Source organism: Alligator mississippiensis, chromosome 3 (genome assembly GCF_030867095.1).
Source record: "Alligator mississippiensis isolate rAllMis1 chromosome 3, rAllMis1, whole genome shotgun sequence".
Classification (NCBI taxonomy): domain Eukaryota; kingdom Metazoa; phylum Chordata; order Crocodylia; family Alligatoridae; genus Alligator; species Alligator mississippiensis.
The window spans coordinates 175,103,392-175,126,832 of NC_081826.1; the positions used below are offsets into that span (position 1 = coordinate 175,103,392).

At 43.4% G+C, this 23,441-nt stretch overlaps 1 protein-coding gene across 1 annotated transcript in view; it reads right to left on the reverse strand.

Moving 5' to 3' along the window:
• Nucleotides 1-10,476: 10,476 nt before the first annotated feature.
• Nucleotides 10,477-23,441, reverse strand: part of LOC109281486 (uncharacterized) — a 37,457-nt gene continuing 24,492 nt past the window's right edge. The window contains exons 6-7 of the mRNA XM_059723542.1: nt 20,001-20,159; nt 10,477-10,760 (exon numbers count right to left, since the gene is read on the reverse strand). Coding sequence (XP_059579525.1) covers nt 20,135-20,159 — 25 coding nt within the window. The 3' untranslated portion in view covers nt 10,477-10,760; nt 20,001-20,134. The remainder of the gene's footprint in view (nt 10,761-20,000; nt 20,160-23,441) is intronic.

Here is a 23,441-nt window from a genome sequence, read left to right on the forward strand (position 1 = left end):
GCAACTGCAGGTTGGAAATGGGGTGATCCCCTGGCATACAAAGCATGTGACCCCCTGCCATACAAAATTTATAATCCTTCAGCTTGCTTCTGCACTAAGGCAAGGGACAACAGCATTACTACAATTATCTCAGGTGGGTGGGCATTCTCCACAGGCTGTTCCCTGGATGGCTGTAACAAGAATGTTAAATTTTCTCTTCTTTTTTTTGGTCGCATTAGTGTGGAAGGAATTAAATTAACTCAGGTCTGTGGAACAGCAAGCCTATATGTAGGTAGGGATCTACTTAAAGCGTATGGAGGTGAACTAAAGATCACGGGCTGCTCATAGCACCCTGAACCAATTTTGCAGTCTTTTTGCAGTGAGTCCTCCCTCCCCCAACACCACCACCACCACCACTGATTGGCCAAGGAACCCTGGAGGCTCCACCCCTTCCCTATGAATTAGCCAAGGGGGCTACCTTTCATGTGGGCTTACCCTTTACCACTGATTGGCAGACAGAGGTGGAGCCACACAAAAGGCAGCCCTCTCAGACAATTAGCATTAGAGGGAGGAGGGGCAGCTACTATCTTGGCTGCTCCCCTTCATGCCAGCAGCTTTCCTCTGCTCCCCAGCAGGCTGCAAGGCCCAGCTCCCACTGGGGACCATTGGCTCCCACTGGGGAGCTATCATTTTATTTTTAGTAAGTTTTTTCCCCCCATGGATTCCTCACAAAATCACAGAAAACACATGTTCATGGTGATTGTGGAAACCACCTTTTTCCCCATTTCCACAGAAATCACAAAATCTCTAATTGAATAGATCCCTATATATAGGCCCTCACAAAAAGACAAAACCAAGGTGATATGATCTAGAGATGGCAAGTAGGGGGCCCTCTGGTCTATAAGCAACTGAGGTATAAAGATAACCTAGGAAGGTAAATACATAAGGGAATGAAGAGGGAGTAATTTATTGCCAACTCTTTTTTTTTTTTTTTTTTTTTTTTTTTACAAAAAAGGCTGTGGGGTCTGACATGTATAATCAGCAAAAACCAAGACATGCAGGGTTTGTTCTATGACCCTGCCAAAATTCTCCCACTTCAAAGAACTGAAACCCTAATTTTAAAGAAAACAAGAATCATGATCCCAGATCAAAGGATCAAACCATGGTCTGGTATCCACTAGCCAGTGCCAGATACTTCAGAAGAAGGTATAAAATCCTCACAATTCAACATTACGCTATTTTTAATACAGATCAAGCTACCGACAACTACTAAGCCAGGACACGAGCAGCTGCATAAAAAGTGGATAATGGCACTACAGTATTTTCCACAAATGCTAAAAAAAACTCAGTTAGACAGAAAAGACAACAGGGCAGTAAAAAGTCCAATACAGAAAAACAACTCTTGCCTAGTTCATTTTTTCTCACTTGGTTTGAGGTCCCCCATACTTGGGCTGGCTCCATATCTAACTCCCTTCTCTTGCTATCACCAGAATCCTCACATTCTCCAGTAGTTTTTATCATCTCTGCAGAAAAAGCTTAGGCTACACACCATGTTCTAGTACCTTTTGTTGACCAAAATATTTGTTTATTTCTTCTAATTCACAATCATGTTATCATTACATTTAAAACTACAGTCTCTCTCTCCCCCTTCCCTCTCTTTTTAATAATTAATTTGTGCTGGAAATACAGAAAAGTATCCACCCTCCCTCTCCTTTCCCTACATCCCTGTTGCCACTTGAGGCTCTCCACTTGATACACCAACACAACATAATCTCATTAATAAAGCACATTATCTTGCAAACATCCCTAGGCACTGTGCTTTTTAAAGGGGATTATACATAAGTGCAAATGAAAGCAATATTAAAAAGACAATCTGAAATTTATTAGCTTTTAGCAAAGTAAGTTTGCCACTTCCCAAGGCTGGGGAGGGCCACACACTAGATCTCCCACTACAAAGAGGAAATTTATGAGCTCAGTCCAAGATAATCTTATAGGTAAGAGTTTCAAACCAGACCAGCACCCACTGAATTCCATGGAATTGGCAAGTGCTCAGCACTCCTGAAAAATAAATCTAAAAGTATATAGAGGGTGTTTACCAATAAATAGTCCAGGCATTTCATCAGTGATTTAGGTCACTGGTATATCAGTGCCTTGGAGGAAGGATGTTTTGGCTGTACAGTGGTGAACTGTTATAGCACATACCCTAGATCATTATTTCCCCCTCAGAACTTTGCATTTAGATGGGAATTGTTTATTGTCAGGTGCTATTATTTTTAGTGAATCATCTTCTCTGACAAATATTACATTGAGCAAAATGGACACACAGACTCTTAAGTACCCCAGGAAGGTTGTATATTCAGGTTCATATAGAGTCTAGATCAGTTTTAGTTTCTCTATTTATTATAATCTATTATCATCAATGAGACAGCATATATGAAAAAGGGAAGCAAAATTCAGTCAATAAAGCTTTCTTTGAACCATCACTTCCTAAACTATTTAGTGAACTTTCCATGTTATTTGACTAAAATACTGTATAAAGAAACAATCTCTAAAGGCAAATCTGCTGTAAGAATCTCAGGTAAGCTGGTTGCATATCTGTAGTTTGTGGGCAATTAGAAGCATCTTTTATCTTCAATTACTGTTGAAAGGCTCCTGGAAATCCTGTTCCCTACCTTCAGATGGCTTCACAAAGAACTTGCAGCTATGAAACAGAAGAAAAGGCAGCTAGAGCAATAGCAGAATCTAGCTGTCTGATATTTCTCTAACCTTTCTTAATCTGCAGTCAATATTAGATCTACATGCTGCCTCCACTGTCATTGCTATGAGGTACTACTGATTCCCTCTAGACTGCAAAGAATACTCTGGAGGGACTCTGTCCTTCTCATGCTGAACACTCTCAAGTTCAGCATAACAACAATGGTCAGTGCATACTTTCCCCAAGACTCTCATGTAGGGTTCTCTCTACTGACATCCATGTCTTTGTCAAGTCAACAAAAATAAATAAATAACTACAGCGCACTCATCTTCTGGAAACAGACTGATGCAGCACACAATAGCTCTCTTGCAAAGTGGCATATCTTGTCTGGTTCAAGAGACCATCACACAAGTGATCTATGACCTACTCTTGTTCTGTCTGCCTGCAAGCTTTCTGTGCATTCTAAGGTAGTAAGTTTTACTTATGATGTCCTAAATAGCTGTATAGTAAGTCACCACTGCACATGAGTTATACAGACTAAAAACTGAAGCCTGTGCGGGCCAGGAGCGATCTGAGGCTTTCGGGGGCGCGCGGCGGGCTGTGGCCAGCAGCCCTGGCACGTGGGTCGGGGAATGCGGCACGACGGACTAGAATTAGGCACGGACTCGTAGCGGTTGATTAAAGATTATTTTACTTACACCGTAGATGGTCACGGTGCAGGCAGGAAAACTTGCTTGAGTTGCAGTTACAAACAAAAAGAAAACTCGCACGAACAAGACCAGTAGAAAACTCAAGCCTCTTGAACCCGGACAGAGCTCTGGATACCACGATGAGAGTTCAAAAGGTGACTCTCCACGAGCGCGCAGGGAAGGGGTTCATCAAGGGATAGCGTTTCAGCGACGGGGAGAGGCTAGAGGTTGATCAGGCCCCTATATTCTTCTTAAGGCACACGCTGGGTTCATTAAGCTCCACAGCGCTTAGAGTTCTTCACGAGATGTGAAATCCTCCTTCTCCTCCTCCAACTTGGGCGGAAACCGCTCAAGCCTCTTATACGGCTAGCAAGCCAATCGCTAGCCGCCACATGGGAATAATTTAGAACTGGCCAACAGTGGGACACAAATTTGCATGCGGGTGGCTGGAACTCCTTTGCACCAGGGTTTTCTCTATGCAACTGAGAATTGGACCGTGCAAAGAAAGCTCCATGTGGCGGGAAATAATTCTGCAGTGCCGAAGCGCACACAAAATCATACCCTTTGGGTCATAACAAAGCCATCAAAAAAAAAAAGCGTTTTAATATTAGTTGAGCTAGTGACATTTTGATTGGAATTTAAATTCAGCTTGTGGCACTGATAGGTGCTCAAGACATTAAAGAGATAGGAGCCGTATAACAGACATTAAAGTGATAGGAGCCATATAAATACATACAATCATATAGCTGTGTTCAAGTAATATGTGCGCCAAGATATTACTTAAACAATTGTAATTATTTAACTCCCATAAGGCCCTTTAAACATATAATCAAAATCAAGGTTATCAATGAAGATATACCAATTTAAAACAGCAGATGAAACAGCCCATAGAATACAGAGAGGATCTGCAGTGTGCTCCTCAGACATCTTATTACCTCCTACCACCTTTTAAAAGCCTCACTCCTGATTTTTTTCCCCCACTGATTTGAAGTGCCTCTACAAGCATTTGAAATGTAACAGATGCAGAACAGTTCACAAGCAGTTCACTACTGTACAGGTACCCAGGAGAGAATGAGAGAAAAAAAACTGAGAAGATATAAAGCAATTTAAAGAGAGAGAAAAACCATCCATCACGTTACCTGTCCTGGTCTCGATATATATCATTGTGTTACTTTTGCTGCTGTCGTGAGTACAGAGCCTATCAATCTAAACATTTCACTGGTGTCTTGCCTGCCATTCCACGCTCCACCAGAGCCTGAGGTTTGGATCTATTCTGCTGCTGATCCCTGCCCTCCCATCTGCTTTGGCATCTGTGCTAGGAGCAGAACCAAAAATTCACATCTGTGGTTTCTCGCATACAAGCCTCAAGTACCAACTCTCTGCAGATGTTCTCAGCATGATATAATTAGGGAGCTCATCCAAATGTTTCACATAGGCTATACATGAGTTACGCAGATTGAAAACTGAAGCCATCAAAAAATAAAGTTTTCCCTGCTTGTCCATTTGGATACTGCATGAATCTTTACATATCCATTTGGATAAGCCTCCATTAGTGTGAATGGCTGTCTGGAAACCGGGCTGAAGAAAATCTCTCAAGAATGCAGGAATCCATCAGTTTCCCAGTACTTTCAGGTTAGGAATATTAGTACAAAACACATGTAAATAAAATCGGAAAGCACCTGGGGCAAAATTTATAGATAAGACAGTACTGTGCTTAGAACCAGTCTATAGTTTTGGGTAAAGATCATGTTACATGTATTTAGGAACAGGAAGCTCAGACTTCCCTACCCTGCAGTCTTTACTGAAGAGCAGTCTCTCTGGTGAGATTTCTGCCTCTAGCTGAAACAGACTGTTCCCAAAAATGAAACAAAGTGAAGAACACCTTCTGCAACCCTAACTAACCAGAGGACCATAGCAATCTGCAGGCACTTCAGATGTGTTGAAGTTAGCGAGTTAGGGCTTTAAAAAGAAGATTGTTTTAAAAGATTAAAAAAAAAAAAAGCAAGTAATTTTTTAGTGAAAATATGGGTTAGCAAGTCTTCAATACAACTCACTGATCTGTCACAGTTATCAAGGAAACAACATTGTTTCAACAGATGGTTCTATTTTATTCATTATTCATACTAATAACAGCACAGAATCTGTGAACTTCAGCAGCTGAATGGCAAAAGCAGTGTACCAGGTCCTGTGTTCTACTCCTGACTTAGTCAGTTCCATGATCTAAAGGAAGGTACTTCCTCTCTGTGTGCCTTAGTTTTCTGACCTGTGAAAGCGGGGCAAAAACACTGGATTCCTTGGTAAAGGGTTCTGAGATCTCCTCCGGAAAATCTCTCAACAGGAGAACTAGGTATTATATATTCATTTTCGGATGGAATTTAAGGAAAGGATTTTGGCTTGTGCAAATCTAAATGGACTTGGGATCTGTCTACTCGCTCAGTATCATATTTGTTAATATAAAGTACTCATTTTTTTCTAAAATGACAGATTTTAACATAAGCCATCTTTATAGTCATAAACTGTATCTTATTCTAAGTAATTATTTGATCTATTTCCCCATATAAAACACTATACTCTGTGTATTATATTCTTAAATGTTTGTAAGCAACTATTTGGATGGCAACATTTATGTGTACTTTTTAAAGTATTATAACAGTTAGCAACCTATGGCATTGATGAACCAATAGTTTGTACCTTTAGGGTACTTATCTGTGCCTCAGTTCCTCCTTTGCCCTCCCTGTGTAAGAAAATATAGTTTTTAAAGCTATCACCCCCGCTAGTTTTCAGCAGAAACTGTCACTTCAGCTCTACATTAAGTTTATTTTGTTAGCCCTTTGTGTAATCTTTCAGAACAACTTTCAGCCCCTCAGCCAGCTAAGACCTCAAGTATGCAGGAGGATGACAGAGCATTGTTTAGAGCTAATTTACACCTGCAACCAAACAGTTGGTCTGATTTCTAGTGTTTTCTTTTCTTTTTTTTTCCTGGGGAGGAATCCTCTGAAAGCTTGAGACACTCTTGGACCTTCTTGGACTCCATGGGATTTGTTTTATTCCTTGATTTGCCTTTCCCTGAGCCCTTTTACATCTTAAAATATTCTAAGTTAAAGCAGACCATGCTTCTAACTGAATGTAGCTTGCTTCAATGGTCTATCACACTGACCCTCTGTGAAACAGACAGATGCTTCCTGCTGTATGTGCACACTTCCTCAGAAGACACATGGGCCATCTAATTCTTTTCCAGACACCTCCATCTTAGCAGTGGACTGCCTATTATAAACAGCCAGGACATGTAAGCATTTTTTTTTGTTCTTGAGAAACAATAATTCTTATAAATCAGTGAAAGATGCTATACTAAGATTTTATACACTGCTACTGCATCCAACTGGAGGGTTTTGTGGCAACATGGTGGGGCTACTTGTGGCAGGTTTATCAGGCACCTAAGATTCTTACGCATACACCATGCGTTGCCCACTAGAGGCAGATAAATACACTATGCTTAAACAATTTTAGTTGAACCTCTGGGAACAAGGTTGTTTTAAAATACTGTTCAACCATTTATAATGTCTTGATAAAACAAAAAACCCTTATTTTCCAGTTAGAGCATACCTCCCTTACCAGGTTCTCCCTCCTGTTACTGAAAGACCAGAGTACTTCTTTCCTTCATGTAACCTATGTAACACTTATCTTCAGAACACACACAAGAAAACTAAGGGTAAAGGATGCCTTATCTAAATGTTAATATACCTAATACTTTCGAAGAGGAAAAACCAAGCTGCATAATGGTGAAAGTAACTTACTCTAGTAAACAATAAATTCTATTATTTAGGCTGGAGGGCCACTTCAGGAGTTTTGCTAAGCTGTCACGGTCGGGTCAGCACCTGCCTCCCCCACCTCTCTTGTGCTGGGTCGGCACCATCCCCCTGCCCACAACAGCTCACCAAAACTCCCCAAGTGGCTTTGCTCCATGCTCAGCAGGGCAAATGGTATGGGGCCATGGGTGGGCAGGTGGGGAGCAGCTTCCAGAAGTAGGATGGGTAGGTAGGGCTGGAGCCAGGACTGGGATTGGGATCATGGGGCAATGATAGCATGGGGTCAGGGCCAGGGCTGGGGCCGGAGCCTGGGCCCGGGCCCAAGCCAGGGCCCAGGTCACAGCTACAATCCACTGACTACACATTAGGGCTGTGAGAAAACAGCACCTTTTCGTTTTGACTTCTGCTGTGCTGTTTCAAAGGGACAGTGTTTTGTTTTGCTGTTTCAAAGCACTGTTCCATTTCATTGAAACTGTTTCACTGTTTCGACGTATTTCCACATTTTGCCCATAGGCTATAATGGGGAAATCACAAAAATGCCTATAACTTTGTCATTTCTTGCCTGATTCGGGTGAAAATTACAGGGATGGTAGCCCCTTCTGAGGGCATAAAGCCTGAAAAGTGTTAAGGAGATAGATGCAGAGTGGTTTGTGAAACTGCACTGCAAACTGTTCAAAGCAAAACTAATATCACTTGCCAGCAGCAGCAGCCTGCTGTCACCCCGCACACAGATCCAGGAGCCTGCCCCCAGGAGGGGGGAAGCAGCAGCAGCAGGAATCGCTGGACAAGTGGGTGAGCACCAGACCAGTGCCTTGTGGACGAGCAGCAGCGGTGGGAGCCATCCGCCTCCCCACACCCCCCATATGAGCCGCAGCTCTGTCCCATGCCTGCCCCGCCATGGCTGGGCAGCACTTGTCACAGCCCCAGCCCCACTCCTCCCTCACTGTGGTAGCTTTGATCTGCCCCCCCCCATGCCCTGTCCCTCTCCCCTCCCCTTCCACACCAGACTTACAAGCTGTTGGGCTGTGCTCCTCACTATGTGCTGCGCTGTAGCTGCATACACCCACAGGCATTTTGGCCACATCAGGCCAATTTCTGATACGATCAATTTTTTTATATTGGTGTCGATCCAATATTGGACTGATGTATCAGTGCACCTCTAGTTACTGTAGTTCTGTTTTGTTAACCTGTATCTTCCTCTTGCTTCTTTAAATAATGCATCATATCAACCTGCAGTTCCCTGTTATCCCAGTTTGTCTGCTATCTTGTTAGAGTCCCCTGTATTAATAAAATCTGTACTGTTTCCATCTTGAGTAACCACATGATCTATGCTAAGAAACCAAGGTGGGCACCCTACCCAGCATTGTTAAACCTCAGTGCTGGTCAACTTGAGCTAACTTTTGTCCACCCCTTTCCTGGTAAGAGCTAAAATCGCAACAGATTGGTGAAAGTAAGGATTGGGCTGCTCCTGCTAAAAATCCTGCCAGTTAACAATATCACTGCCCTCCCCCCCCCTCCCCCAAATCATTGCCTCTTACTGCATACAATAATAGAGAAGTAGGAGAAAAAGGGACCCTCGTATGCCATCTAGTCCAGCCCTCTGCCTGAGGCAGGATCATCCCTATCCAAACCATCCTACACAAATCCATAATCTAATGTTTTAGTAAAACTGCCATCAACCTTGATACAACACAAGCCACAACACCCTAACCTGCCACAGGTAAACCAGGGGGACCATGGAAGCCAACATCCTGATCCTGTAAAAGGTTGTTAATATATTCTCAAGAGAAGATCTCAGGTAGAGAGCAATTCCTCCCACTACAGGGGAAGACAAAAAATCTCAGTGCCTACCAATCTGACCATGGGGTAAAGTTGCTTCCTAACCCCAAATAAAGTCCAACCATAGTTTCATAGTAACTAGGGTCAGGAGGGACCTGAACAGATCATCTAGCCTGACCCCCTGCCACAGGCAGGAATGAATGCTGGGTTCACAAGACCCCAGACAGGTGATCATCCAACCTCCTCTCGAATTTGCCCAAGGTCCAACTCCTTTTCCCTTTAGATATAGCCTTGGGAGGATTCCAAGGTTACCAGAACAATTGATAGATAGCAAATGCTATTCTTAATAGAAATAGCACACATGCTAAACATCACACATTTGGTGGTAATATTATTGTTAGTCTCCTGAGACATATAATTAATTTTAACTTGATGGTGTTTTGAATCTCTTAGTGGTTGCCAGCTCTGTTGTAGCTTTCTGGACAAATCAAAGGACTTACAAAAGTAGTTTCTTCATTTCAGTTAGCAGCCTGAGTATGTACCTGCTAAAAACCTGAGCTAAGATAATAATGACACAAAAAAAGCCTTTATCAAGTCTGGCTTATTTCATCCAAACATGTTTGCATATTTTTATCATTCATTCTTCCATGAACAGCTATCTAAAATGGACCGTGGGTCCAGGATCACACATCTGTCCAAATCCTACACAGAGAAGTCCCTATTCTTCACACCCAACCCCTGAAAGTAAGGTACCAGGTCAAAAGCACACTACCCCATGCCTCCCCAACAAGGTTTCATGTTTGTTGAGTTCAGCCCGTGTCATTCCCCCTGGCCCCAACCCCTTCCTCCCACTCCCTCCTTCTCTGTGTCCTAAGCACTCCTTTCAGATTCTTTTGCTCCTTTCTCAAACCTCTTCCTCTGCCGCCTCCAAAGTTTTGTGGTTTGTGTTAATCAGGTAAAGGAACTAAGTTCCATCATAGGCAACATTCAATAGGTTCTTTATTAAGCACATGAAAAGTTTAGTAGCTGCAACATTTTATTAAATTGAGTTATATCACTTCCACGTGCCACATTCCCCTGCATCAGGGCGGGGCAGAGAGAGAAGGGAAGGGGAATGGTGCCAGGGCAGCCTGGACTATGGGCAGTGCTCCCCGGATGCAGGGCCAAAGGAGCCTGGAGCAGGAAATCCATGGCCTTGTGCCAGAGCAGGGGCATGAAAAGCCAACCCTCCCTTCTTATCCAGGGAGGGCTCCCAGTCCACAAGTGAAAAGTAGTAAGCCAGGGCTTCACAGATCTAGACAGCCTGCGATTGTGCAGGACCAGAGCCCCCCAAAATTGGCAGGGGGCTCACCCTCTCCCCCATTCTTATGCCACATGTGCTTGCACTACCAGGCCCAGTTTATGTGCCCTGCCCTCTTGGCCCAGGCTTCAGAGAAGACCTCTCCCCTAGTCTCACAGATGTTGTAGAGGACACACAGCAACAATGAATCATCCACTTCAAGGGACACACTGAGAACCCACCAACATACCTTGAGGTGGCCAAAGGCATACTCCACCATCATGCAGCACCTACTCAGGAAGTAGTTTAAATGCTCCTTCCAGCAGTCCAGCTGCCCCGCACATGGCTTCATCAGCCAGGGCAGGAGGGGGTAGATCAGGTCTTCAATGAATGTGGGGGGAGGACAATGACATCACTGATGATGAAATCAGGGAAACCAGGAGTAGGAAGTTGTGGAAGATGTGAGCATCATGGGCACTGTCTACCCAGCTGGCAAAGATGTGGGTTAAGTGGCTCAGGTGTTTGATGATGCCCTGCAGGATGATGGAAATTTAGCACTTGTCATTGTTGAATACCTGGGTGACCTGGGATGGACAGAGGATGGGCATGTGTGTGCCATCCATGGCCCCCACACAGTTGGGGAAGACCATGCAGAGGAAGCTGGTGGCCACTTCCTGCAGATTGATGGGGCAGATGAAGCAGTTGGCCAGAATGTCCTGGATGGCCAGTTACACCTCCGAGACAGCCTCCCTGGTCATGGACTACACTGAACTGGTTGATGACATAGCGGTAACTGCTGCAGGTGGCCAGCTTTATATTGGTGATGACCACCTGCTTCTCTGGAGTGAGAAGTGGCCACATGCCTATGTACCAGGCATTTATGAAGTTGGCCCAATGCATGAGGAAGGTCTGGAGCCACTGTTTGTCAGCTTAGGGCTATGCACAGGGGAGGGTCCATGGTGGCTTGTGCCCAGCAGCCAATCAGGAGTGGCTTCAGCAGCCTGGGGAGCCTGTGGGGCACACTAGAAGTTATGCCTCCACCAGTGTGGCAGGCTCTGAGCCCCACCACCACCAAATGGTGAACATCAGTTCAGTTCTCTCCCACTTTAACTTATAGCACTTTAAGTAAAGTGTAATAATTACAGACCAGAGCAGCCATGGGTTTTTTGAACATCTGTACTTTGCCTAAATGTAATACCTGAATACACCCTAGGACATTAGATGGTGCTGCTCTGGTCTGTTTTCCAATCAAGCTCCAGCTGTCCAGATTCTTTCTGAGAGGGATCTTTAATCAAGCAGATGAACTGATATGTGTTTTCACATAAATGCTTCCCTTTCCTCCTACTGCTTAAATTCTGGTTCTTAAGGAAACAAAAACATAGTCATATAGCAATTCCTCCTTCTGGATGGTAGAAATCATCAAATGTAACATTACCATGAACTAGGATAGTGGTCCTTGATCCTCATGAGGCAACAAGTTGGCAACAAGAACCCCCAACATTACTAGTGGCCATGGGGAATTAAAAAATTAAAACTGAAGTTGAAAGTATGAAAGGTGACATTGCCCATATCAAGTTATAGTCTCAGTTTTGCTGCCCAGGTTCCAGTGAAGGGGGGCAATGTTTAGCACTCAAGGAAGCCACTCAAAGAGATTTTGCTGTTTGTGTTACAACTTCTCTTGCCTGCTCCTTGTTCATGTGTGTCCCAGGAACAAAGACTTATTATCTATAGAATATGCAATCTGTTCTTGGGCTACTCAATATAGATTTCCTAATGGAAAAGACCACGTCACTTCAGTTGAAAAGCTTTTCACAAAATAAAACAGCCTTGGTTTGTGACCCAAAACCATTTCTGAAAAGTCATATCCAAGCATGCACTGTAAAAATGACACGCAGCTGGCAAATCACCCCAAAAATCAGAAGTAGTCAGTGGCAACAACAATTATGGAGTACATAACTTTCAAAGCAGCAGTGTAACTAAGAGTGGGCAACTGGGGCATGAATCCCAGGCAGTGAGTTACAGTGGGTGCAAAAACAGAGGCCACCACTGCCAACCACTGGTCTGGCCACTGCTCCTGTGCCTACCACCCAGGGTGCAGAACCTGTGCGTCACACCTGTTTCAAAGCTTCTGTTGAACAACTGTCACACTGTTGAGTACAAACATATTATTTTCTCCTATTGTATTTCTTCCTTTATTCTACTTCCTGCTGCTTACCAAAGTAAATATTGGTACTTCAAAGGCTATCAGGAAAACCTTGCAGGGGCTAACAAGAAGAACTGGAAGAAAGCTATTAAATAAATGCCAAACCCAACACCTGTGTGCAGAAGCAGCCTCTTTGAAGTAAAAGAAGAGATTTGCATCTAAATACACGTAACACCATGCAAAAAAAAAAAAAAAAAAAAATAGCAAAAACTCTATCTACCTTACATAAATTTAACATTAACATGCATAAGAGTTAGCCAAAAGAAGGAGCTTCTTATAGCATGCTTTATCATTCCGGTCATAAGAGGGCATATGAAATCTGACTTCAGAATAGGCGACTGAAGTTTTGTCCCACTGATATTTAGAGCTTTGCCCAGTGGTCAACACAACCTTCTGACAGACAGGTTCATTGTGTGCATTCTGTACAATTTTAAAATATGGATCATAGCATTACTATTCACCATGCAAAACGTAGAAGGAAAATTCAATACACATATTCATGGATAAGTATGCACATTGCTTTTTGAGGGTGATTTGAGCTGTCTTTGGTAGATAATAGCTGAAATAGATGAGCATACCAATAAACAATCCTCACAAGAGTGAGCAGGGAAACTCACTGGAATTGTGACAGGAGGCTGTTTTCAAGTGCACTATGAATGTAGCTGACAAAAGATATACTAATCCACAGGGTTTGGTCACACGGTTAATTAGAAACAGATTAAAACGTACTGTGAGCCTGATCTGAAGTAAAAAGCTGATGTTGGCACTTCTGACAAGTTTTATAAAGTAGGTTGCATTTCAATGTAAACTAAGATCCTGACCAAACCTCAACTGATGTTATTCCTTTCATTGACCTAACTGAGTTTTGGATCAGATCTTTGAGACAAATCATCAGCTCAGAAAAATCAGCAGAGCTCCACTGGTGTCATACAACCATTTGACAGCTCTTACTTCTCTAGAGCTCCACAATTTACATCAACAGAAGATATAGCCTTTTGTTGTACAAACAACTTGGTATGTATTCATTTAATTTTAAATTTGGACAATTAAAAATGCAATTATTTCTTTGCAGCTTCCATTTTGTTGATCACATTTCAAACCAAGCTCTCGGTTCCATTCTGCTACAGTAAGATCTTTGGTTGGTAAGGTAAATACAAAGTATAACCGCATGTAGAGGCAAAAGTAATTGTGTTCCTCTATTCAAAATCTAGTTCAAAATTGCATACTGTATTCATATTCCTATACTTTGGCCTGGGAAGGATTTGATCAAAAACCTTATACCTAGGTCTAACTCCCATTCATTTCAATGGGAATTTCATCTGAGAAAGGAACTCTATAAAATAAAAGGCACTAAAAAAAAAAAAAAATGTATCCAACAGATTTATACGTTGCAAGCATGTTTAGCTATGCAATGACTTCGCTGCAATATTTTGAAAATTTAGTCCTTAAAAATATATAACAAGCAAAGTGACAGATATTCAATTTGATTTTATATATTCTATCAGAAAAATATATAAATAACTGATTATAGCTGAACAATACAAAACATCTACCACACCTCACCAGAAGGCTAGATATGATGCATTGTGGATGGGTAATACAATCAAGTAACCCAGCCTGTAGAAGAAAATAGACGTAATAAGGCAGCCACGCCACAACTCTTATGAGATCCCACAGCAGAATTTCCAAGTCAAAATAAAGAAAAACATTTTGCAAAAATCCTGTTGGTCTAATAAAAGATATCTCTACTACGAGTCCTGATTGCCTTTTCCTCTAGACCAATACAGCTAAACCTGGATACCTGACGCATGGAAGATATCGAATTTAGCCAATTTTTTTAAAATGAAATCTTCATATTTTCCTGAACAGGAAGCAACTGTGACCACCTGAAACCTGAGATCCTGCTCCTGCCCTTGTTTCAAGGTAATTTGCATCATCACAGATCCTCACAGGAGGTGAGAGGCTTCATACCATCTATGAACTGACTGCCCAGAGGAGTTGTCCATCAATGTGGGGAGAAGTAGACACGCCGGAGGGCAGGGAACAATTACAAGCAGACCTGGACATGTTGGACAAATGGGCAGAAAACAGCAGAATGCAATTCAACAAGGAGAAATGCAAAGTGCTGCACCTAGGGAGGAAAAATGTCCAGCATACCTACTGCCTAGGAAATGACCTGCTTGGTGGAGCAGAAGCAGAAAAGGATCTTGGGAGTCCTAGTGGACTCCAAGATGAACATGAGTCGTCAGTGCGACAAAGCTATCAGAAAAGCTAACGGCACTTTATCGTGCATCAGCAGATGCATGACAAACAAATCCAAGGAGGTGATACTTCCCCTCTATCGGGTGCTGGTCAGACCGCAGTTGGAATACTGTGTGCAATTTTGGGCGCCGCACTTCAAGAGACATGTGGATAACCTGGAGAGGGTCCAGAGAAGGGCCACTCGTATGGTTAAGGGCTTGCAGGCCAAGCCCTACGAGGAGAGACTGGGGCACCTGGACCTCTTCAGCCTCCGCAAGAAAAAGGAGGAGAGGCAACTTTGTGGCTGCCTATAAGTTCATCACGGGGGCACAGAAGGGAATTGGTGAGGTTTTATTCACCAAGGCGCCCCCGGGGGTTACAAGAAATAATGGCCACAAGCTAGCAGAGAGCAGATTTAGACTAGACATTAGGAAGAACTTCTTCACAGTTAGAGTGGCCAAGGTCTGGAATGGGCTCCCAAGGGAGGTGGTGCTCTCCCCTACCCTGGGGGTCTTCAAGAGGAGGTTAGATAGGCATCTCGCTGGGGTCATCTAGACCCAGCACTCTTTCCTGCCTATGCAGGGGATCGGACTCGATGATCTATTGAGGTCCCTTCCGACCCTAGAATCTATGAATCTATTTACTCCTCTGTGAAATCCTATGAAATATGAACTTTCATTTCTACCCAGAAGAACTTTTACAATCTTTTCTCCAGTGCCTGATGAAGGGTGTTTGTGCCCGAAAGCTTTCAATTAAAGAAATTTTTTTTGCAAAAATCTTGTTGGTCCAATTAAAGATATCATCTCTACTAAGAGTCCTGATTGCCAAGTCAAAATAATTAATTCCCTTATTTTTTTTGCCAAAAAGTCTAATTTTTTTTTTATGTTGATAAAAAGAAGTGGGTAATAGCTCATTTTCTGACCAGTTTTAATGCCATATTTTCTCAAATACATGTTCCCAAAATAAGATACACACCTTGTTTTGGAAAGACATAAGGAAAAAAAATAATTACTTGAAAATATTGGTAAGTGGCAGGAAGTAACTGAGTAGCAGCTTCTGCAGCAGGAACCTCTTCAGAGAGAAAGAGAAAGTATCCATAGTCAGCAGCTAGGGAGCCCCACTGTGCATCACTGCAGCTTTACTGTCACTCTCCCAGAGGCAGAAACTGCTATTACTATATTTCTTCACTGATCCTGTGCATCCAAATTTTCAGAAGCTGATTTTTGGGGTAAGGTATGCGAAAAAATATGGCAGTATTAAATACATAGTACTAATTGTACAGGGCAGTATTAGATACATAGTACTAATTTAATGGATGAGAAGAGTACAGGTCTGATATATTAGGCAATTCACTTTGGCCTACAGCACACAACATTGAACTAACAGGATAGTCTAGAACAGGGATGGGCAAAATGCAGCTTGTTGGCCAGATGTGGCCCGCAGGGCCCCTAAAAAAATTTTAAAATTAATATTTATCTGCCCTGGGCTGCCTGTCACGTGGCCCTCGATGACTTGCCAAAACTCTGTAAGCGGCCCTCCACCCAAAATAATTGCAGACCCCTAGTCTACATGGTATTCTCATCAGGAACCCAAGAATTTGGGAAGGAGAGAGGGGGACATATGAAAAGATTAGAAATGAAGAAAGACAAGAAGAAAAAAGAACATAAAAGATGTAGAGTAAGAAAATCGAGTTAAATGTGCTGATGTGTTGCACTGGATTATCTGACTAAAAAGTGACCTGTGAATAGTGCATACACCGATCTGTTCACTTGTTCAAAATGTAGTGTATGAGCTTCCCTTGAGTGGAAAAGTTCAAGGGGTTCTCAGCTCTTAAGATGACTGTTAAGTAGCTTGACTTATAACTAAAGCTGGAGAAAAAGGTTACAGTTTTTCTTCAAAATAATGCTGTCATTTAAAAATTTTATCCAAATTTCAAAAAAATTAACTTCTATCAGCTCTAAAATAACTTGCTGATGTTTAACAATTAAAACTATGTTTAGTTCTTGTCACTGGAACTTAAATGCTATCCTGTTGGCAAGGGTGTCAAAGATACAGCCCATAGGCTGGATCTGGCCATTGGAGCCTTTTATTTGACCTTAAGTGCTGATGCTGTCTTAGAGTTGACCCACACACAGCATACAGCTCAGATGTGTTGTTCCAACCATTCTGGAACCTCACGTCTGCCCCATGTCAGATCCAGCACATGTCCCAGAGCAGTCAGATTGATGCTGGAATGGATGGTGAGATCCTAAAGTGAGTGGCACCACGATGCACGTAGCACCCACTCCAGCATTTTTGGGACACATGCTGGATCCAGCATGGAATGATTCATAGATTGTAGATTCAGAAGGGACCATGAAGGATCATCGTGTCTGACCCCCTGCCCCGGGCAGGAAAGAGGACCAAGGCCAGACAACCCCAGCCAGGTGCCTTTCAAGCCTCCTCTTGAAAGCCTCTAAGTTAAGTGATAGTGTCACCTCTCTAGGCAGCTTGTTCTAGATTCTGGCCACCCTTACTGTGAAAAATTTCTTCCTAATGTCTAACCTGAATTTACTCTCCACTAGTTTGTACCCATTATTCCTAGTTACTCCTAGGGGTGCCCTGGTAAATAGCGCATCTCTAATTCCCTGTTGTTCTGCCTTGATAAACTTATAGGTGGCTACCAGGTCTCCTGTCAGACGTCTCTTGTGAAGGCTGAAGAGATCCATATCCCTCAACCTCCCCTCACAGGGTCTTGCACGGAGGCCACTAATCATACAAGTGGCCCTCCTCTGGACCCTCTCCAGATTCCCCACATCCCTCTTGAAGTGCAGTGCCCAAAACTGGACACAGTACTCCAATTGTGGCCTAACCAATGCCACACAGAGGCGGAGCATCACCTCCCTCGATCTGTTGGTCATGCATCTGCTAATGCACAATAAGGTACAATTGGCTTTGTTAATGGCTTCATTACACTGCCACTCATGTTCATCTTGGAGTCAATTATGACTCCGAGATCCCTTTCAGCCGCTGAGCTGCTGAGGAGGTCATCCCCCAACCTATAGGTGTGCTGGGAATTCCTCCTCCCTAGGTGGAGTACCTTGCATTTGTCTTCGTTGAATTGCATCCCGTTTCATTCTTGCCCATTGATCCAACCTGTCTAGATCTGCCTGTATACGCTCCCTACCCTCCAGTGTGTTAACTTTGCCTCATTACTTGGTGTCATCTGTGAATTTGGACAGGGTGCTCTCCACACCCTTGTCCAAATTGCTGATGAAGGTATTAAATAACACCAGTCCAAGAACCGAACCCTGCAGGACACCACTGCCCACCTCCTTCCAGGCCGAAGATGACCCATCCACCACCACTCTCTGGGTGTGGTTCCTAAGCCATTTGGCCACCCACCTGACTGTGTAATTGTCCACTCCACAGCCTGCTGGCTTCCTTATGAGAATAGTATGCAAAACTGTATCAAAGGCCTTCTTAAAGTCCAGACAGATGACATCTGCCTCAGCTCCAGTGTTAAGGCAGTGTGACTTGGTCGTAAAAGGCTATAAGGTTTGTCAGGCAGGATCTACCTGTAACGAACCCATGCTGGTTTCCTTTCAGCATTATTTCCCCTGCTGGGCCTTCACAAATGCACTCCTTAATGACTTTTTAATAGTGTTTTCCCAAGGATAGAGGTAAGACTGACTGGCCTAAAGTTACCTGGCTCATCCCTTCTCCCCTTCTTAAAAATGAACACCACGTTGGCCCTTTTCCAGTCCTCAGGAACCTCAGAACACCAGGAGTTCTCAAACAGCCATGCCAGCAGCTCAGCTATGACACTGGCCAATTCCTTCAGCACCCATGAATGGAGGTCATCCAGGCCTGCTGACTTGTACCCATCCAGCCCCTCCAAGGGATCCTTAACTAAGTCAGCACTAACCATTGGTGGTCTAGTGCCTCCCGGACATCTATGTTCAAGCTGGGGGAATTGTCTTGGCCAGTACTTAGGAATACTGAAGAGAAGGACTCGTTGAAGAGCTCCACCTTTTTCCATGTGTCAGCCACCAACTGTCCTGACTTGTCCTGCAGGGGCCCTATGTTACTCTGCACCTTCCTTTTGCTCACTATGTATCTGTAGAAGGACTTTTTATTGTCCTTGATTGTTGTAGCCAGCCTCAGCTCCAGTCCTGTCTTGTCCTGCCTAATTGATTCGCTGCAATAGCGCGCCAGGGAGGTATATTCCTCCTCGGTGGCTGCCCCCTGCTTCCACTGCCTATAAACCTCTTTCTTGGCCCCCAGTCTTTTCTGGAGTTCCCTGTTCAGCCAAGGGGGATTTTTTTGTCCCCTTGCCCCCTTCCCTTCATAACAGAATAGTATCCTTTTGTGCCCCAAGGATCACTCCCTTGAGAAACCACCAACCCTCCTGGACCCCCATTTGCTCTTGAGTTCAGCCACCTCACTAACTAGCCTTCTAAGTTTACTAAAATTGGCCCTTCTGAGTCTAACCCTTTAGTCTCACTGGTTATTTTTCCCACCCTTCACTGGATTGTGAATTAGACCAAATGATAGTCACTATCTCCCAGGTTACTGTGTACTTGCAGGTTACCCACAAGATCGTTCCCTGTTGCTAAGACCAGGTCTAGCAAGGCATTACCCCTGGTGGGACTGGACACCTCCTTGGTTAGGTAGAGGTCCTGCATGCAGTTTAAGAACCTATGTGAGTGGTTTGTTTTGGCCATCTGCTCCTCCCAGCAGATGTCTGTGTAATTTAGGTCCCCCATGACCACCGCCTCTCTCACCTGAATGGCCTCTGAGAGCTGCCTAGAGAATACCAGGTCTAGCACATCATCCTGATGAGGAGGTCTGTAGTAGACCCCCCACTACCAAGTCCTTTTCCCCTGGATCCCCTGTATCTTGACCCACAATACCTAAGTATTCCCCTCCTCTACCCCTGCCCTAACAGAGAGCTACACCCCTGCCTTTTTCCCCCCCACTCTGCCTCGCCTATACAACCTGAACCCTTCAATGCCTACCGCCCAGTGATGAATAGAATCCCACCATGCTTCCATTAAGCTGACTAGGTCATACTGAGTGCTAGCAAGTAAGAGTGTAAGCTCCTCCTGCTTATTCCCCAGACTCCTGGCATGTGTAAAGACATGTTAGCCCCCCGTTGGGTGCTCTTGGTGCCCCTTTGCCTTGATGTCTAGTGTGCCCCTTAGTGCTTACCTGGGTTGGTCCGCTGCCTTGTTTGTGGCTCGCCAACCCTGGGTTCTCCTCAACCACCGGTTCCCCTTCCCCCATCGAACCTAGTTTAAAGCTCTTTGGAGGAGATCAGCCAAACTGTGGGAGAACAGACGCTTACCTCTAGGAGAGAGATGAAGATCGTCCCATCCCAGGAAGCCTCCTCCCTGGACGTGCTGATCATGGCTGTAAAATCCAAAACCCTCACGAAGACACCATCTCTGGAGCTGCTGGTTGACTACCCTGATGCAGACTTCATGGCACCGCTGGCTGCTGCCAACTGGAAGAATGGAAGAGAATGCCACCTGTGCCCCCGACTTCCTAAGTTCAGCCCCCAGCTCATGGAAGTCTTTCATGATGCAGTCTGGACTACTCCCAGCCACATCATTTGTGCCCGCGTGAACAAGGACCTTGCCATAGGGAATGGACTTGTGCTGAAGTAGACATCATGTGTGGTTCAGTGCTGGACTGGATGAAGCAGGGGTCACATGCACCACAGTCCTGGAGCAGGCACCACATATGGTATGGTCCTGGACAGGCTGTTCTGGAACATGCCCAGCACACAGTGCCCAATTATGTGCTGGCTCCAGCATATGAAGGTGGTTTGTGGGCCTGATTTGGTTCCTGACCCCATGCCAGATGAGTTTGCCACCACCTCTGTATGAGATGTGTGTGTCTTTGAGGGCAGATCAACAACCATATAAGGATGAAACAAAATCTAGCTTTGAATAAAATGTATGCTGCAAGCAGGTGAGAGGCAATCCACGGGCAGAAAATTATTTCCATAAACTATGCATTCAGTAGTTATAAATAGCAGGCAAATATGAAAGGAATTATTCTTCTGTGGACAATTCAGTAATAGAGAAAAGGGGTTAAGTTGTCCAAATGAATTTCTTACAAGGAACAATTCAACTTGCAGTAATCATAACATTTCCCTGTAATTGCAATCAAATCCTGGGACAATGGAACACTGCTACAACCCAGAGACTGAAATGGGGAACCAGCAGTCTAAAACAGCTGAAGAAAAATGAAGTATCTTTCCAGGTACAGAACAACATTAAATTCATCAATTGTTTAATAAAGGAAAAAAAAAACCCAAACCATTGTGGCTCCCACCATCTTGAAACAGCTGTCCCTTGAAACATTATATAAAGTTGTTTTTCATCAGCTTTAAACCTTCACAAATGAAAAGAAATGCCCCCATTGCTGACACCACCGCCGACACCTGCAGGCAGCTACCATGCTCCCCAGCCTCTGGTGGCACATGGTGTTCATGATAGTGATCTTGATAGTTCACTGATGTGCCATTTCCATTTCCTTTTTCTAAGCAGCACTTTCCCAAGCATCTAACCAGCACTGCTCTCAGATTTTGCCCTCAATTTTCACTCCATCAGTATTCCCATTTTTTTCAACAAGCGCTTTTCCAGTTTAAGGAGTAGAAGCCGAATAAGGACTTCAGTGTTTGGCCCGAAACTTTTACTATAGACATTTTTATTTTATATATTTTTCAACGACTCTGTCATGGGACTGCAAGGAAGCATTCCCCTAGCTATTAGAGACCTCATAAGAAGAGTGGTTGTTGCATTATAACAGTCCCATAAAGTCCTCCTGAGGCAAGGAAGTCAGAACAGTAAGAACAGATAAAGACAGGTGAGGTTTAATTGACTTTCTTTGCTATCTATAGGTGTACCCCTACTGCAAACTGGATTAACTAAATCAGCAACCACTCCAACACACCTGAATTAGCTTTTTTCTCATTTCCATTCCAGGCAAGGTAAGTGGATGAATATGCAAAATAATTGAGGCATTTTTGGGCAGAGAGGATCCAGACACAGTATTCACATCACTTAGTTCAGATAAATGAATGGTTCTAGGAACAGGCCACTATGGAGAACAGAGGAAGGGAGACACTGGGTGAGACAGGGCAAATAGTGGGAATTCATCAGTGGATCTATGGAACAAACTTTAAAATAAAACCATTGATCATATGGCAGGCACAAAACCTCTGCCGTAACTTGCAAACAGACAATAAAAACAGATTTCTGTGTGCATTTGACCATTCTGTATAAGTAAATACACATTTGCCTAACACAATTATCCTTTTGGCAAACTCATAAATTGAGCTGGAGGCCCCAGATATTAGAGAAAGGATCTGTACAATTGAGCTGCAAGCAAATTTCTTAGACTAAGAACTGTGACAAGCCCAGGTCTTCTAAGGACTGGGCCAGGACCAAAATATATATGTCACTGGGCAGTTGGTTAAAACACTGCTCAGTGGTTCTCACTGAAACTTTGCAGAGAACATTTATCTAAATGCAGTAGCTTTTCATTCTGTTTACAAACAAGTACTGCCATTCCCCATAGCAAGGTCTGTGGATCAAAGATATCTTTATTTACTCATCTGAGAAGCGCTCAGTAAGTTTAGCCAGGGGTCTGGTTTCTTACCACTCAGCTGGAGAATTTAGCAGCTTTATTTTTAGACAACAGACCCTGGGGGGGGTCAGATTTTTCACTCTGACCCCCTGAAGAGACTACTGGATGCAAGAAAGGGCAGTGAGATGAAGAGAAAACTAGAACACACCCTGTTTCTCATTTACAGATAGTCCCTTCACAATTGCCAATTCACTGAAAACACCTTAAAAACAAAAACAACTAGTTTTCCAAAGTAAATTATTACTTTTCTGTGCCTTGTACAACCACCTAATGCCTTTGATCACCAGGAAAATATGAAGCTAGATGTTTCTAGGCCTACACAGGATTACATGGTATCTGCCCCCTAAAGCATGTGACCTTATTTAATGATCTTGGCAGCAATGAATTAACAATGGCCAAAACTTGCAATTCTATTGTGACAGGTCTTGATACCGGATGTTTTCTCTTAAGGGTCCAGCTCCCAAAAATTGAGCAGCTCACCCTCTTTCCATCTCACCTTGCCCTCTAAAGAAAAAGTTTGTAGTCCTCACAATTGTGAGAAAGATGAAAAATGTAGCCTGAGTGAATCAGAAAACAGAATACAAAAAAAAGGTAGCCGGTTTGTTTTTTTTTTAATGCGTGTGTTAGGAACTGACTCCCAATGATTTCTGTTTTGCAATACTATTCATTCCATCGTTTCTGGCATATTTGAGCCATTTAAAATAGCTAGGTATGAAGAAAGCCACTGATCCAAAACCAATTTTATAAGTTCACTTCTCAATGTAGATCCAGGTTCAGTAGCATTGTCTCCTTTGTTCCCAAAGCTCAAGTTTAAGCATGTGGGCTGATTTTTTTTTTTATTTTTTTTTTTTTATGGGCAATTAATAAAGTCTTTTGTTTGTTTGTTTTTGTCTTTTACACACACACACACACACACACACACACACACACACACACACAGAATGTTCCAACAACTTGTAAAATGCTTGGAAATGAGATATGTTTTTTTCTGAATTTCTCTGTGTTCACCTTTACAAAATAGACTGAGAAAGTGGGTGCATCTACACATGAGCCCAACTGTGCAATTGGTACTGTGCAGTCATTTAGTACTTGCTATAGCATGTGTTAGGAACTTGCTATAGCAAATACT